General features: G+C 33.2%; 1 protein-coding gene across 1 annotated transcript; it reads right to left on the bottom strand.

Annotated features, from left to right (window-relative positions):
• Nucleotides 1–484: 484 nt before the first annotated feature.
• Nucleotides 485–2,586, bottom strand: LOC107801304 (bidirectional sugar transporter SWEET12-like). The gene is made up of 6 exons (XM_016624615.2): nucleotides 2,463–2,586; nucleotides 2,039–2,075; nucleotides 1,721–1,931; nucleotides 1,447–1,608; nucleotides 1,177–1,296; nucleotides 485–1,070 (listed from the first exon to the last, which is right to left on the bottom strand). Exons 1-6 carry the CDS (start codon nucleotides 2,494–2,496, stop codon nucleotides 750–752), a joined length of 885 nt encoding a protein of 294 aa, XP_016480101.1. The 5' UTR covers nucleotides 2,497–2,586; the 3' UTR covers nucleotides 485–749.
• Nucleotides 2,587–18,948: the final 16,362 nt, after the last annotated feature.

Genomic DNA, 18,948 nt, shown 5'->3' on the forward strand with positions numbered 1-18,948 from the left:
TAATAATTCTTTTAATCTATTCATTTATTAATAATTTTTTTAAATGAGTAATTTAACATTTCCTTATATATCCTTTGTTTAATTAATTTCGTAGACATTCTTTTTAAGGAAATTCATTTTATTTTGAGGAGAAAAATTGAAGCAACTTGCTCAAAGCCACTGTAGGTTAAGCAAACATTGCAAAAGCATATATTGCACGAGTGTGCTTTCCCATCTTCTTGGAGTCATATTCTAGTCTTATTCTGTTCGTCGTTTTTATTTTATTTTTTTCATTTTCTTTTTGTTTTATTTTCTCTTTTTCTCGCAACCCCTTTCTTGCATGGTCACACACGTAAAGTGTAGTTGTCATTTAATTTCCAAATATATACTTGCATGCAATTAAACGAAAGTTTTTTTTTTTTAATCTTTTTACTTAATCTTCGTTGTTCAGTTTAAAAGTAACGAAAGAGAAGGAATAGAAAACAAAGAATTTAACAATTAGAGATTGAGAAAAAAGGTAGGAGACTGTGTTGGAACTGAAAGATTCATTAATACATTATATTTTAGCTACAAATCGAATAGAATCAAAAGATAAAAGACATAATTAATTAACTTAGGCACACACAATCAGAGCTTTTGCCCTGCCTAAATTACACTTAGTGAGGACCTAGATATGAAATAGTATTTGGAGTACATAACATGATCAATAACATTAGTTAGATAATAATATCACTTAATTAAACAAGCCACTGTCATATTAATTAGCAGGTTCAGACTTCAATAGAGGCCTCTATGGTTTCCTTTGGCTTTATCTTCTCTCCCTTAATAATCCCATTGAGTTGAGGCATATTAATTTCATTCAGCTCAGGAACCATTGGAATTATTTCTGAACACACCATTGCACTCAACTTCACAACATCAATAATCTGCTCTTTTAATTTGTCCTCTGAAAGTTTATGCTCTTCCACAATTGTTACTGTATTTTCTTTTTCTGCTATTTTTACTTCTTTTGTGACCTTCTTCGCGTTCTTGTAAATCACGTAAAGCACCATTTGTAGCACTCCAAGGGTGAATCCCAGCACGTTTGGAATCTATTTTGCAAATTAAAAGAAGTCATTAGGGCACTTATTTAAAATGAAACGAAATGATTTTTTTAGGGAAAGTTTTTTTTATTTTTTATTTTATTTTATAACTTACAGCAATATTGTAATCTTTGCGTAGTAGACCATAGAAAAACCACATAACGGCACTTAATGTCAGGAAAAATGATAGGAGAAATGGCATGTACTCCACACTTCTGGTCTTTATAACTTGTCGCTGCAGTCAAAACAAAAATATTCATATATAAATGCTAATGAAAGAAAATTAAAGATTCAAGTAGAATAGTCGATATACATGCAAACTAGTTCACAGCGTTACAAATAAGAGGAAGATAAAAATTGTGACGGAACGTAACAATATACTTACAACAATACCCAAAGGTGCAACGAACACACACAAGGAAAAAATAAGGCAAATCCATCCAACTATCTGAGCACGGTTGGAGCTTTTTGCAAGAAATTGAGTTAATAAAATGATTAAGCCCAGGCCAAAGAAGTTCAGCAAAAGAAGCAGCTTCACTGTGTCCATCTACGTTGTGTCACCAAAAAAAAGAAAAACGTTTACTTAGTATTGAAATAATATTTGAACATTCAATCTAGGGAAAAAGCCAACGAAATGAATTGGAAATTTGTTGCAATACCTTAGCTTTCTTTGTGGCGTAAAAGAGGAAGAAGCAGATGTAGAAAGATTGAATGCAACAGCCAACAGAGTTAATGGTAATGAGAAGAGTGGTATCAGGTTTGAGAAATGCATAGTAAATCCAAAGCATGGCACTGAATAAGCCAACCACGTAAGGAACTGATTGGAACCCTTCCGTAGATTTCTTCTTGTGAATTTTGTAAAACGTTGGCCTGCAACCAAATTTTATCATTTCAACTCTCCACTTCATAATTATTTTTTTTCCTTTCTGAAGAAACAAAAAAAGTAAAGCATTGCATGGCTTTAGGAAAATACTTACACTGGTGCAAGGTAGACCATAAAGGAGACAATGTTGCCTAAAATAAATCAAAAAAAGGAAATTCAAACTTAGTGAGGTATTAAGAATAAATGTCTAAAACAATGAAATGTGTTTCGATACAAATGTTTCTAAGCTGAAAAAATAATGAAGCGGGATGATTACTGTTAAAGGGACTAGTGAATCCATGCGATAACACAAAAAGAGTAAGACAAAAAATAAAATTTATGTAATTGTTGGACCCACAATATGTGTGAGTTCGATTCTTACTGTCTCCTCTGCCTTTAAAAAACACTTAATTTTGTAGGGTTTCAATTCAAGCTTTGTAGATGGCTTCGTACGTATATATATATAGTAACCATTAATAAAATGAGAAAAGGATAAAAGGGAAGACAAGCCAGCAAATATATTGTATTTTTCTTTATACCTAGGAGGCCAAATGTAAAAGCCAAATGAATCATCTCTTCTGAACACAATAAACAGAAATCCCTCACTAGTGAAGAGATAGTTTTTTGTTTGTAGCTTACAAGTACATTATGAACAATGGGAGAATGAGCTATTTATATAGAGGGGTATAGTATTGAACAAAGCCTAGATTCAAGGAAGCTATCTAATAATCCCTTTCTCTTTTTTTTTTTTAAACTCCTTTTACCTTTTATTTTGTTATCCTTTACAGTTGTTCAACAGTACTGTATTAATCAGAAATCCAAATTGCTTTCCTTCCCTTAATGCTCCATTTAACCTAATTTAGTTATTTCCTGCCTTGGGCAGAACCCCCTGACCAGCTCATTTATTTTCTATAATAGGAAAATACACAAAGCCAAAATGGGCCCCACAGTTTCCTTTCTGATGTGTCTACCACCAATCCAATTGGCCTTAAGGCTTACAACTCACACTATAACAATTTTGGTAGGGTTTGATGCCTATAGGTTAAAAGAATAGCCATGACCTTATTCAGTAAATTAAAAGTGAATGTTAAGATGAGCTATGATCCAATTGTATATTGCCATGTCAGCACCAATAATACATGTGGAGGAATCAATTCTTCAAGTGGATCACTATATTTAATTTTTTTAATAAACTTATAATGTAACTGGCAGCTGGCTAAATATATTTTGATGAGTTCCTTTATTTCCTTGTTGGGTTATATTTGAATCTTGTTATGGATCAGCCTGCTTTTTCCATTAAGAGATTGATGCAGATGTGGAGATATTTAAATTGCCAAAGTTGAGACCAGCCCAACCCACTTTCTCCAGTCCAGTGGAGGGTTTTAATTATTTTTTTTTTAAATAGCGTAACATAGCAAGAATATACCCACATAAATTTGTAGTGTTCACAAAGTTGGAACAAATTAACAACAAAAGAAAGGTCAATTAGAAGCCTCTTAGCTTGATTTCTAAATTGATCAAGTAATATAAATTTGAATAGCAGGACGAGAATTTGTCACGACCCAATTTAGGATCTTGACCGGCGCTTAGGAGCAAGTGCTCCTAAGTAAGCCTCAACGATAATTTACAGAAAATCGGACAGAGTTTCCCCTATTTTAAGACTATTCAAAAGTTTTCCTATCTCATAAACAATTAACAACCAACTAATATTTACTTAAATCAACCACAATCTTCATGAACTAACAAACGAGTTTTCACCAACACTACCAACCTTATAAATATGATAATACTAAGCTCATCTCAAAAATACGGAAAGAAAGTGCAATACTAGTAACTAGTCCAATTTAACAAATGAATACTCCTAACACTAATAAAAATGACTATGGAGTGACTCTAAAAGTTCAAGCGAAAAGTCAGTAATAATAAATAAACTATTCGCCCACGCGAACAAGTGCGGAGCTCACCAGGAACTATCAACTCGTGTACTTTAATTAATGAAATCCTCGCTCGCATCAACTACTTTCTCTGTATAAAAAAATAATGGGGAATGAGTCGCTAGCTCAGTGAGTAATAACACTTAACCACAACCGTTTCTGATTGGGGACAAGTCAGAAATACATGCTTGTATAATAAATTTCAGAAATTATCATAAAAATGAAATTCCCTTTCAAAACGGTAAGAATAATCAGTCTCATCATGTGTTTCTTGTAACAGAAATCAATTTAACAATTCGGTAATAAACTCGGTAAGCACTGTATCATATCAATTCCTTATGTTTGGGAGGTTTCCAAGAAAGGATCATGTATCTGTATCACTGTGTGGACCCCTTCGTAAAAGGAGTCAAATATAACTGTAGGTCCCTACTCGAGGGAAAAACTGTAACTGTATGCTAGTTCTACCTTCCCACTAGCGAGGGCTATAACTGTAATCGGTAATCTATAAATATAAGGTGCACCAGGTCTAACGAACCCGCCGTTAGCTACGGGATCCTTCAAAGTCTCCTCCCATTTATACTTTTTTTTAAACAGTAAATATTCACATGGAAGCATTTTCAAAATAGTACAGGGCATTTTAATTCTTATCAAATCATGTAATCCAATTTTCAGTAACGGTAATCATATCTCAAGTGACAGTAAAATACGTCTAGTAACAGTGAGAACCTTTTAAAAAGCTATAAACATCTCAAGTAAACTATTCAGTACCATATCAAGTAAAGGACTTGTCCCACATGTAATTTCAAACATTCGGTAACACATTTTATTTTCAAAATAATGTATAAACCATGCAGGTTATGAAAACACAAATTGCAGTAAGATTACTACTCACAGTACTAGTACTGAAATATCGAACTTCTCACTGCGAGCTATTTGTTCGACTTCTTCAACTACCTATATCGTCACAAAACCAATCTATGTATCAACACCACGAGCACTAGTATAGCCGGTTAAACTTTTTGAACTTAATTCTTTCCCTGTTTTCATTCCACGGGATATTCTTATTTTTCTCGAATCAACTAGTATCCCCGACTCTCATAATATCTCGTTTAATTCTCAAATAACATAAACTACTCCAGTATCTCAAAAAACGTCTTCATATAGTTTATTTGCTATAATGTTAAAAAAAATGAATCAACTATAATTTAAAATATCATTGCTGCCCATAATATTTCTTATTGATATTTAATTTCGTTAACGCAATGGAATTTTATAAACCAGAGGAACAAGCGCAAGTAAAACTATAGAGAAGAACTTACCTTGCTCGAGCCAAAAGAGACTCGCTAAAACTTCAAAGCTTCATTTACTTCTCTATTTTACGCCACTGTAATGCTAATAAGGCTAATTCTTTGAAATTGCCTTTAATTTTAACTCTTTGTCCTTTTAAAAACTTCCGAACATAGTTTTTCTTTTCTCCCCTCAAATCTTCCTTTCTGCTTCACTGTTTTTCCCAATGGTTTTCCTTCTTGCAAATCTGTATGATGCTAATGTTAGACAAAATTGCTACAGGGTTTCATCCAAAGTCTATTCTTTGTTTTTGTGTAGGCAAACTTTCAAAACCCCTTATGATTGTTTAAATATTTTATTTTGCCCAAACTTTATTGTTTCGTACCCCTCCCCTTAAACCCTTTTTTTGCTCTTTCGTTATTTCTTTCCAATGGGCTTTAGCCCATAAATACTTCTATTCTTTGTTACTTCTTTTTTTTTTTTTTGGATAAAGACTTTATTGTCCTTATTAAACTATAAGGTATTACATTCTGTTGGAGGAGCTAATTATTTAACATCTGCCATGGCAATTTTAGATGAAGAAGAAAGTGAGTCAAGGATCTCAAATGAGAAAAATATTTTAGGTCTTAGTTAGAAGGAGAATGACTTTGGTCGGAACAACCAAAGCTTCTTATCCCATCACAATTCTTTTGATCTCAAGCATTCAATTCAGTGCCAGCTATTCAATCACAATCACACATCTCATATGAAGTCTATTTAATCAAGACCGTTGATTCATTACAACTGTAGACTTAGGATTCTATTTTGTGCATATGAGCACGTGATTGTACAGAAGGATTTATATCCTTATATTCTTTGCTTAGTAGTACAATTAGTTAGGACTAGGCATATAGAAATATTACACCTGTACAGTAGGATAACAAGATTTTATTCCTTTTTATCTGTATAAATAGATGTACAGAAATTGAATGAAATATAGAGAAAATTTCTACACTATCTATTTCATACAATTCTTTCACATTCTCCCCACCTTATGAAATTCGGTCCCTGAATTTACAAAATTTGTATACCTATAGATTGAAATGAGTGACGATATTTGATTCGCTGGAATTTTTCTTTTCTTTTCAAGTAGTTTTTTTGCGGTATTATTTCTCCATAAGACTTTCACGAATACTATTTCCTTTGATCGTAACTTCTTTACCTGTGTATCAACTATAGCCATCGGCTCCTCCTCATAAGACAACTTCTCATCAAGCGATACCGTTGGTGCTTCGAGCACCTGAGATGAGTCTGATATACACTTTTTTTTAGCATTGAGACATGAAACACTGTGTGAATAAAAGATAACTCAGGAGGAAGTGCCAAATGATATGCCACAGCTCCTACTTGGTCAAGTATCTCATATGTTCCTATGAACCTCGAGCTCAATTTACCTCTTTTTCCGAACCGCATCACGCTTTTCATAAGGGAGACATGTAAGAACACCCTTTCCCCAATTATGAACACTAAGTCTCTTCTCTATTATCCGCATAAGAATTTTGTTTGCTTTGTGATGCAAGTAATATCTGTCTGATTTTATCAATAGCTTCTTATGTTGCTAAGTCTGAATCCAATACCTTAGCCTCATTATTTTTAATCATCTAATAAGGGAGCGACTCGTCACAATATTTCATATGATGTCATGCTCTAAACGAAAGCTATTATTATAGGTAAGTTCAGTTAAAGATTGGGAATCATCCCAATTACCTCCAAGAGCAAATATTCTAGCTCTCAACATGTCCTCCAAGATTTGTATAATATGCTCAGACTGCCCGTCTGTCTACGGATGAAATGTAATACTAAAATCTACTCATGTACCCAATACCTCTTGAAAATATTTTCAAAAGTGTAAGGTGAACTGTGATCCTCGTTAGTGATGATGGACACGGAAATCTGATGAAGTCAGAAATTTTTTTCATGTATATTTACGCATATCTTGCCCCATTGTATGTAGTTTTGATCGACAAAAAGTGTGCTGATTTTGTAAGCCGATCTACAATTACTCACACAGTGTCATGACCTATAAGCTAAGGTAGCCCAATCACAAACTACATGGTAACTAATTCCCGTTTCTACTTTGGGATCTTTAGTTATTGTAGTACGCCCGAATGCCAATGACGTTCAACCTTGTCCTGCTGACAAGTTAAATAACTAGAAATAGAGTTAGTAATATTTTTTCTTCCTACCAATATAATTGCTTCAGGTCATGGTGCATATTCGTGTATCAAAGTCTTGGGCTTCATCAAGAGTTTGTAACATGTCTCAAGCCATCTACATCTGCTACACATAATCTATTACCTAATTGAAAAGAAGAAAAAAATACCCTCATTGCTAGAAGTCATATCCTTGAGTTTACCAGCTAGGATGTCATCTTAGTATTTCGCGCAATCGCTCATCCTCGTAGTTACTAGCATTTATGCACTTTATATCAGGCTTGACCAATAGCTAATAATATCTTTGATTTTTTTTCATATTGAATCTTATACGTGTACCCTCTAGTCTATGCATATCTTTCTTCAGAAGTATCTTTACAGGAGCTATATGCACCAAATTACCCATGTTTTTTTAATGCATAAGCCATAATATTTATCTTTTCCGAATAATACAAAATAGTACAATTATATCTTCAGTAGTTCCTTCCATCATCATTGCTAAATCTTTATATCTCTGCTGGTTTAAAAGTATTTCAGGCTCTTGTGCTATGTATGAATCTAATTGGTTTCTTCGTATAAATAGTGTCTCATCCTAAAAAGAAAAATCACTGTGACTATCTCCAAATCATGAGTGCATAATGCGACTTAAGCTTCCTCAATTTCCTTGAAGCATAAGCTATCTCACGACTATTCTGCATGAGAAAATATCCTAATCCTACTCTTGAAGTATTACAGAACATCGTGAATCCTCTAGAACCTATTGGAATAGGGCTAACAGTGATATGGTTGTCAAACATGCCTTAGGCTTCTGGAATCTCAACGTTCATTCCTCTATCCAAAATTTAACAATTTTTCATGTTAACTTGGTGGGTGTTGGTGTTATTCTAGAGAAATCCTACACAAATGCCTCTAATAGCCTGTCAAGCCAAAAGGTCAATCTATATAGGAGAAATGAGTCTTGGCCATCTATGAAGTGCTTCTATGTTCTCAGAATCTACCATATTTTCATTCTTAGATTATGTCCAAAGAATACCACAAAGTCTAGCCAAGATTCACAATTCACAATTGAAGAATTTATCGTTAAGTTAATATTCATGTAGTGGTTGCAACATATTAGGTGAACCTCATGCACTTTCTCACGACAAGAATATACCAGAACATCACCAATAAACACAATAACAAATATAAGGAGAGCCGCATTTAACAACCTATTTATTAAATTCATGAATGCAGCTGAATTATTGGCCAGTCCAAAAAGTATTACAAGAAACTCATAGTTCTCGTTCTAAATTTTGAAAGTTGTCTAAGGAATATTTTCGTCTCTAATTCAAACTGGTGATAACAAGACCGGAGATCAATATTTGAGAAGTAGTGATTATCTATAACTGATGAAATAGGCCATCCATATGAGAATTCCCCCCTCCCCGTATTTCCACCTTATTCAATTACATGTAGTCAATGCACATCCTTAGAGATCTGCCATTCTTTTTCACAAAAAATATCAGTGCACCCCTAGGTGATATGCTTGTCTGATAAAATCCTTGTCAGTAGGTCATGTAACTTTTTATTTAGTTCTCGTTGCTTTACTAGTTTGATACAATATGGGGGTCTTGATATATGTCGTATCTAGTGTAGAGTCAATAAAAAATTTATCTTTGTTACTCAGGTTAGTCCTAGTAAATCCTTAGAAATAGATAAAAGAATTCTCTCACTATTAGTACTTTTACTTTTCAAACTAAGTTTCACATCACTTCGATCTCTTTACGGAAGTTTCGAGACCCTAACCATTCCTATTCAATAATTATAGAGCCTTCTTAAATGATATAACCTCGACTATCACTAGTATATGATCTTTTTTGTCACAATAAAGTTTGCTAGATATGTCAATCTAACTACCTTCGCAAGGTAATAAAAGGTAATGCGATAAGATGATAACCAATCACACCTATAAGCACGTCAAAATTAACAAGGTCAAGTACAATTTAGCTAGATAGGATATCCTCTCCTCCAACTTGAATCTGTTAAGCTTAATACAAAGTTTCAAATATACAAGATTCTTCCATAAAAGTAGCAACTATTAAAGGATATCTAAATGTTATTTATCTAACTCTTCATCCATATAAGAAAGAAAAAAAAATTCATACCGTGAGATTTTTTGGTCTCTACCTTCTTAAATAAATTCTTAGTTGCATGCCAATCATATCCAGTTCTTAATTTTTCTTTTTCCTACCGAGTTCAACTTCTACATAATAGGTCAGATTATTCGTATGTGAGATTACTTCCTTGTTTAAACGGTTAACCAACCATTCGACAAGCCTCTAAACCTAAGGCGTCACGTACTTAGCCAGCTGATATAGCCTGGTGTCACCTGTCAGTACATCCATCGTCTGAATTAATTTCTTAAACTATCTTACAAGCAAGTTCATATTAGAATTATCAAGAAGGAAGTGATTCAAAAACACTTTAGTGAAATCATTTGCAAATTATCTATGTTGCTCTTGTTGGCATCTTTAAGAGTACGGTATTAGTTCATGTATTCGACATGTTCTTAGGTCTATAAGTTGTTTTTGTTCCACATATCACTCCATGAAATATCCTATAGCTCCTCATGTGGTAAATATTTTATCAAAAACCTTTGAGGATCCTTTGAATTATCAGAAATAATAAACTTGGTAGTTTCAACTTTAGGGACTTTATTAAGGACACTTCATTGTTCCCTACAATCTTCTAGGTACATGAGGACTCTAGAACCTCATTCTGTTGATCATTCTTCTCATGTTTATCCATTATATCTATCAAGTTTTAAAAAATTTCTTCTTTTTTTTTCACGGAGGTAAGTACCTTTTGTGATAGCATTCCTCTATGGTGGACCAATACAAATTTTCGAAATGAACTATTATTACACATCTTACCAATATAGAAGCACCTCATAGTGGCACAATGAACCTTTCACTAATCTTGTATACTACTTATGTAGCATTTCTTTTCTTGGAGATGGTTGCATGTCCATTGTTTGGAAAATATTTTTTTTTGGCGATTCGAATTTTGGCGAAATTTGACGTATTTGAAGTTTGAACCTCTAACCAAATTCTATTATATGGTAATTGGTTCGAGCCATACACGAATAGGATAAGTAATGATAGATTCAGTTATTTGAACATAATCTCCACACACGTACGGAGGAATAAGAAAGAAAGACAAGACACATCTATCACGCGCTCGCAGAATCACGATTATGGGAATGGCCGACTACATAACCATAATTGAGATTCTACTACTAACGTGTGCTCCATAACCTAGGACACAAGAATAACCTAGGGCTCTAATACCAACTTTGTCCCGACCCAATTTAGGATCTTAACCGGCGCTTAGGAGCAAGTGCTCCCAAGTAAGCCTCAACGATAATTTACAGAAAATCGGACAGAGTTTTCCCTATTTTAAGACTATTCAAAAGTTTTCCTATCTCATAAATAATTAACAACCAACTAATATTTACCTAAATCAACCATAATCTTCATGAACTAACAAACAAGTTTTTACCAACACTACCAACCTTATAAATATGATAATACTAAGCTCATCTCAAAAATACGGAAAGAAAGTGCAATACTAGTAACTAATCCAATTTAACAAATGAATACTCCTGACACTAATAAAAATGACTATGGAGCGACTCTAAGAGTTCAAAAGAAAAGTCAGTAACAATAAATAAACTATTCGCCCATGCGAACAAGTGCGGGGCGCAACAGGAACTATCAACTCGTGTACTCTAATTAACGAAATTCTCGCTCGCATCAACTGCTTTCTCTATATAAAAAAATAGCGAGGAGTGAGTCGCTAGCTCAGTGAGTAATAACACTTAACCACAACCGTTTCTGATTGGAGACAAGTCAGAAATATATGCTTGTATAATAAATTTCAAAAATCATCACAAAAGTGAAATTCGCTTTCAAAACGGTAAGAATAATCAGTCTCATCATGTGTTTCCTGTAACAGAAATCAATTTAACAATTTGGTAATAAACTCGGTAAGCACTGTATCATATCAATTCCTTATGTTTGGGATGTTTCCAAGAAAGGATCATGTTATTTGTATCACTATGTGGACCCCTTCGTAAAAGGAGTCAAATATAACTGTAGGTCCCTACTCGAGGGAAAACTGTAACTGTATGCTAGTTCTACCTTCCCACTAGCGAAGGCTATAATTGTAATCGGTAATCTGTAAATACAAGGTGCATCAGGTCTAACAAACCCGCCGTTAGCTACGGGATCCTTCAAAGTTTCCTCCCATTTATACTTTTTTTAAACAGTAAATATTTACATGCAAGCATTTTCAAAATAGTACAGGGCATTTCAATTCTTATCAAATCGTGTAATCCAATTTTCGGTAACGGTAATCATATCTCAAGTGACAATAAAATACGTCTAGTAACAGTGAGAACTTTTAAAAAGCTATAAACATCTCAAGTAAACTATTCAGTACCATATCAAGTAAAGGACTTGTCCCACATGCAATTTCAAACATTCGGTAACACATTTTATTTTCAAAATAATGTATAAACCATGCAGGTTATGAAAACACAAATTGCGGTAAGATTACTACTCACAGTACTAGTGTTGAAATATAGAACTTCTCGATGCGAGCAATTTGTTCGACTTCTTCAACTACCTATATCGTCACAAAACCAATCTATGTATCAACACCACGAGCACCAGTATAGCTGGTTAAAATTTTTTGAACTTAATTCTTTCCCTGTTTTCATTCCACGGGATATTCTTATTTTTCTCGAATCAACTAGTATCCCCGACTCTCATAATATCTCGTTTAATTCTCAAGTAACATTAACTACTCCAGTATCTCAAAAAACGTCTTCATATAGTTTATTTCCTATAATGTTAAAAAACGAATCAACTGTAATTTAAAATATCATTGCTGCCCATAATATTTCTTATTCAATGGAATTTTATAAACCAGAGGAACAAGGGCAAGTAAAATTATTGAGAAGAACTTACCTTGCTCGAGCCAAAAGAGACTCGCTAAAACTTCAAAGCTTCCTTTACTTCTCTATTTTACGCCACTGTAATGTTAATAAGACTAATTCTTTGAAATTGCCTTTAATTTTAACTCTTTGTCCTTTCAAAAACTTCCGAACATAGTTTTTCTTTTCTCCCCTCAAATCTTTCTTTCTGCTTCACTGTTTTTCCCAATAGTTTTCCTTCTTGCAAATCTTTATGATGCTAATGTTAGACAAATATTGCTACAGGGTTTCATCCAAAATTTAATCTTTGTTTTGTGTGGGCAAATTTTCAAAACCCCTTATGATTGTTTTAAATATTTTATTCTGCCGAAACTTTATTGTTTCGTACCCCTCCCCTTAAACCCTTTTTTTGCTCTTTCGTTATTTCTTTCCAATAGGCTTTAGCCCATAAATATTCCTATTCTTTGTTACTTCTCTTTTTTTTTTTTTTGTTTTTTTTTTTGTTTTTTTTGGGGTAAAGACTTTGTTGTCCTTATTAAACTATAAGGTATTACAGAATTATAACGGTTCATCGTTGTATGTTGTTTCTTATTCTCCTAATCAGTAATCATGTTCCCACAAGATGATTAAATTGTGAAAAAGAAATCCATTTTTTTAATTCTGCATTTGAGGGAAAGAGAGAGCTTACACAATTTATAACTTTAAGTTCACGATTTAATGTCTGAATTATTTAAGTCCAAGTATCTAACAGCTTGTAAAATATGCCATAATCAACTTTATTTAATCAACTTTATTTGACATATTACTGAGCCGACAAAGCAAATATTTCTGTCTTAGTAGGCTTCTAACTGACCAGTGTTTAGAAGGTCTTGCACGATAGGTCGACTAACCCTACTAGACCTCTTTTACCAGTAACTTTGTTACTACTATACATTTTGAGTATTACTAAACGTAAAAGGTGGTAGTATAACTAGTTTAGCCACTTCCGTCTTTGGTACGATGGAAATTATTTATTCTCTTTGAGTAAGGAGACATTCTCCTTATTAGTTATACAACCTTTTTTATCAAGAGATATCAGATATAACAAGTTAAGTCTATCTCCCTTACGTGCATCCCTTATGCTTGATTCTGCCCATGTCTGTGTACACTATGAATGGACTTGGTTCATACTTGAGTTCCTTTATCAATCTGCAAAACCAACTTTATTTGCGCCAACAAAAGAGATGGAGATGAGATTCTTCTGCAACCATACATAGAATGCATCTTGAGTTCACTTGGATTAACCATTTGGCTAATCGATCCACAGTTAACAACCTTTCATGACACTAGAGCCACATTGTAAACACTATTTTAGGTCTAGCCTCATTATGGAATAGTAATTTTCTCCATTCTACTTTGTTATGGTTCCCCAGAAGTCCTAAGTATATCTGCTTAATGAAGCTCTTCTACTGTTTTAGGGTTGGTATTTGTTGTGCATTTTTCCTAGCATCCAGAATCTTCCCAACTTCATTTTCTTGCCCAAACTAAAAATTAAATATTGTTATTCTTTAATACTCAAAAATTAAATCAAAGTACGCTCCAATCTGCTGATATTATTATTAATTTTCATTTCAAAACCTTTTTTTTTCTCACCAGCCAATAAACAAAAAATATTTTCCATAAAAATAAGTTTTACAAAAATATAATTTGCAGAAAAATATTTTTTTTAATGAGAAATGACTTCTACCAAACCCAGAAGTAGTAAAGGTGAGAAACGGTGTGGGTAGATTAGGCTTTTTTCCCCCTTTCTTTTTCTCATTATTGGAGTTCATGATGCTGTGACCCGATTATGTTATACTGATGTAAAAATTGTACGGGGCGACCAAATAATCTATACCTATTTTTAAAAAAAGTTTTAACTTGTACTAACTTTTTAAACAACTTTAACTCCTTTTCTCCTCCTTCTCCTCCTTCTTCTTCTTTCTTCTGCTGCTGTTGGTGCTGCTATGAAACTTCAGTTCATGGGGATGATTGCCATAGTATATTTATCAGATTATTTTAAAAAAAATTATAAATAACTTTCTAAAGTAAGTGCGTACATGTATGCAAATGTAAGTCCATTTCCTTTAATTCATATTCTATTTTTTTTTTTGGATTCAGCTTTGTACATTATCAATGCATTTTAACCTATTGTACTAAATCATTTATCTAATTTTTTAAGTTACTAATTCTCCTTTTGATAAACTTATTATCTGTAAAAAAAAATCAATTACATGATAGCATAAAATATGCTGAAGTTCAGCAAATATAGAACAAAACTTCAGCTAAAACATGCTGAAGTTGAGCAAATAGAGAACAAAACTTTAGCTACTAGAATACTTAAGTTCAGCAATTACAAACAAAAACTTCAGCAAATAGAGAACAAACTTCAGCTACTAGAATGCTTAAGTTCAGCAATTACAAACAAAAACTTCAGCAAATAGAGAACAAAATTTCAGCTACTAGAATGCTTAAGTTCAGCAATTACAAACAAAAACTTCAGCAAATAGAGAACAAAATTTCAGCTACTAGGCTTAAGTTCAGCAATTACAAACAAAAACTTCAGTAAATAGAGAACAAAACTTCAACTACTATGTTTAAGTTCAGCAATTACAAACAAAACTTTTAGCACACTTGGTTCATCAATTTTTGCTACTTCAAGCCCGTCTACTAGAATGCTGAAGTTTGCGTGATTGTCTTTGCTACTTCAGGCCCGTATGCTGAAGTTACGCGAAAAAATAGGTACGCTTGCAATTTTTTTACAAAGTGGGCACAAGTTAAAATGTGTCCCAAAAAACGAATATAGATGCAAATGCCCCTATACTAATCCAGCTGAGGCAATAGGCATACATGCGCCTGCGCCCAACTTGATCGAATTAGGGTTTTTGTTCGGAATTGCTACATAAATAGCCTGTCAAAGCTAAGTCAGTGTTTAATAGTCCCATTTTACCTAGCCGACTGTATTTTATTCATTTTGTATCTTCTCCTGAATAGAAGTATCTGGCTTACTGGATCCTTCTCTCCTTTCCTCGCCTTTAATGGAGATTTAGTAGCTGTTTTCCTACAAACAATAACTGACCCAACTGATAGATTTAGACATATTATTCAATACTTTCGAGTTAGAAGTAACTTAATTCATATATTTCTACGATTTTTGTTTGTGACATTTCACCCAATGAATTATTCTTATAACAATTATCCATTTAACTTTTAAAAGAGGAACAATTTATGGCTTTTAGTGAATTTCACGTCCAACACAAGTTGAAGTTAATTTATTAAGGTAAGATGTCACCAGACCAAAAATTTCGGAGCAGTTTAATCTATCAGTTTTAGTGAATTTCACTTTTTTTTAACAAGTTCACAACCCCTTGATTGTGATTTAAATAGAAGGAAATATCACATATATTATCTATCTATCTATCTATATCTATATCTATACCTATATCTATATCTATATCTATATTATTATAAAAGCATGAATATAATGTTGATTTACCAAAATAACCTTAAAATATTAATTGTCTTTTATATGTTGCAGGTGTAGATTTTTAGTTAAGTATTTATACGAAAGAACAATAAATTAAAACAAATGTAGAAGTACATAAGTAGAAAGAATTATGTAGAAAGCAATTGTCATAGAAAAAAAATACAATAACCTTTTAAATGTTGCAAGTTAGTATCATCACATTAACATGGTATTTATTCAAAATGATTGGCAGTCGTATGAACCAACAAAGACGATCAATTTCGTTATGTTGGTTATAACTTATATATTATATGTATTTGTAGAGTAGTGAAATATAGACTGTAATCATAGCTTGTCTACTATTTCTTTGCAGATAATGTGTTTTGGCGTATGTTATTTTTGGATAATGCGTATAATACAAATTCTGTTATAAAGCAAATGTAATCTTATATTCAGAGTAAAATTAGTTGTCTTTTAAATTCGGAAGTATTACGAACATGTAATCTGCACATATAGTGTTAGAACATATTTTAGTAATTTTTTCTTAAGTCCAAACTGCACGATTAAGTGATGGATTTTCTAACTTTAAGTAGAATTGACACTTGATATGATTGAGTCATTCAAAACAAAGAAAAGACCCCCAAAAAATGCTCAAAAGTTTTAATTTTGGTTTCACATGCTAATTTTATTATTTGGATAGATTTGTGTGTTTGATTCCTTTGTGAAAATAGTTTTCATAAGATTTGAAGATTTTTTAATATAAACATATTTGTAGAAAAATACAAGTAGTTGGCTACAAAGAAGAAGTAGTTGATTAAGGAGTAGAGTCCAAAACGATGGAGTTGGAGGAAGAATAAAGAATTTAACTCAAAAGCAACTTCATGCGTTTGACCTTTTAGGTTCAGCGCAGGTGTAGTTTGAATGGAAAAGAAATAGCCATAGGAAATTTACAATTATATTTTTAAATTAATATAAATATTGAAGGTTATAAAAGTCGATTAATATTTTGGGGATATTTTTGTCGTTCAACATTTAGTATAAATTATTTGTGCTGATAATATAGATATAGATATAGACATAGATAGTGTCACGACCTAAATCGATAGGCCGCAACGGGCACCCGGTACCTTACTCAACCGAGTACCTACGTAACGTATATTTCGTATCATACTATCATAGGTAAATGAGCCAGAGAGGCTGTCGTGAGATAAGTAGAATAAAACATGGGGAAATAGTCGACATTGGACGACCCAACATGTAATCCAAACTTATACATACGTACGAGCCTATAAGGCCGGCATGGTCCTTTATATACTCAAAACATAGGCCGACAAGGCCATACAAGTATCCGTATACATGATATCTGTCTACGAGCCTCTAAGAATACGTAAAATCATAAAGGTCGGGATAGAGTCCCGCCATACCAAACAATACACTTCTAAATCTTACTAACCAAACAAGCAACTCCGAAGCAAATGGAGCGCACCAACATCTCCCACTAAGCTGATAGCTTATTTGAAGGGCTCATAACCTATCTATTGGGACCTGCAGGCATAAAACGCAGCGTCCCCAGGCAAAGGAACGTCAGTACATTATAAGGAATGAAAATCAGTAAATAATAGACATGAGAGAAACATGAAGTAAAAGACTCAACATGTATATATGGATAATTCTGTAAACCATGAAATACTTATAGTGTCGTGCATATGCGAATGAATGTCATATCGTGCATAGGTACATGTGGTCATAACATCATCAAGCCTATGAGGGCATCCCATCATATCATCTCGGTCACTGTGAGCAAAATCATCAACGTATACCAGCTGATCAGGTGGCGGTGTGTATATAACGCCGTAACCATTTCCCATATCCCATATACATATATACGCATATATAATGTCATCTGGACATGGGTCAATGTACATGTATAAATGAATGCAATGCATGAGAAGTACGTCAATAAAATCTCTCGGAATGTCATAAGACCATTATACCTTTGATTAATATCTTGAAGTAAACTTTTTTAACTTACGTATTTTTCTGAGACCTGTAAATAGATGATAAAATAATAGGACACATGGGAATTCAAGAATATAGGCACCTCTAATACTTTTATAAATAGAGTCATTTATGGAAGTTGTGCATTTTCTCGTTTCGTTTGTATCGTGCGTGTTGATACCCAATTTTCCCTGTATATATTTATATGCAAAATACTTTCAAAATAGCATGCATATGTATGTATGTCCCAAAGTTTTAATATTTTTCCCTTAATTTTTAAGGATTTTTAAATCAATTTATTGCGCTATTTTAGCAAGAAAAACCCAATAATTATTTCCAAAATTATCATTTTGGTGATTCATTTATTGGATTCTCATATTTATACTAAAATATAGCTAACATAATTTTTTGCATATTTTTACAAATTTATTTGTCATTTTTAAATCTAAATTGCATATAATTGCAATATTGGCCTCTTTTAAGATTTAATTGTATTTATATTTATAAAATTAACTTCAGTATTTTTAATTTGATAATTATGTATTATTAATAATTTTAGTGCTTTTAATTTATTTCTGGAAATCATTTTACAATTTTTTATAAAATAAATAAGGGAAAATGGCTATTTAAATGATAGCCCATTTGTATTTCAATTTTGGCCAGATTTGAACCCTAATTAAACCCAATCTCAAATCTAATTACCAAGCCCAAATCCTTAATCTACCCGACCCACAACCCATTTGAATAACCCGCCCGGATCCCCATTCAATCCAAGCCGCTGATCAAAATGATCAACGACCACCATTTAACCTTTCCTAAATTAATCTCGACCTACACCCCAAACCCTAGTCATTTGCACCTGTAGCCGCCTTCAAACTCCCTCCTCTCTCAGTTCTTTCTCAACTCCCCTCTCAAAACCTAGCTACCTCCCTACGCTTCCACCCTAAAATCGTCGGAATCCATGGCTTCCAAGGCCATTGAAGCCATATACCGGCCTCCTATAACTCCTACATGCTTGTTCACTATAGTTTCAAGGCCTAACCATGAAGAAGCTTGGTCTAGACCTCGGATGCTTTCAGTGCTATGGCTATCTCGCCATTTTCGACCTGGTTTCGGCCAACTATGGTTATTCGAGCTTGATCTCGACCTCTC

This window comes from Nicotiana tabacum, chromosome 6, assembly GCF_000715075.1.
Source record: "Nicotiana tabacum cultivar K326 chromosome 6, ASM71507v2, whole genome shotgun sequence".
NCBI lineage: Eukaryota > Viridiplantae > Streptophyta > Magnoliopsida > Solanales > Solanaceae > Nicotiana > Nicotiana tabacum.

Bases quoted from the DNA above. Each gene is read 5' to 3' on its own strand.
- LOC107801304 (XM_016624615.2), bottom strand. From the start codon at position 2,496: ATGATTCATTTGGCTTTTACATTTGGCCTCCTAG. The intron at 2,076-2,462 runs GTATAAAGAAAA...GATTTATTTTAG, and splicing joins TTTTACATTTGGCCTCCTAG to GCAACATTGTCTCCTTTATG. The intron at 1,297-1,446 runs GTAAGTATATTG...TTTTGACTGCAG, and splicing joins TTGCACCTTTGGGTATTGTT to CGACAAGTTATAAAGACCAG.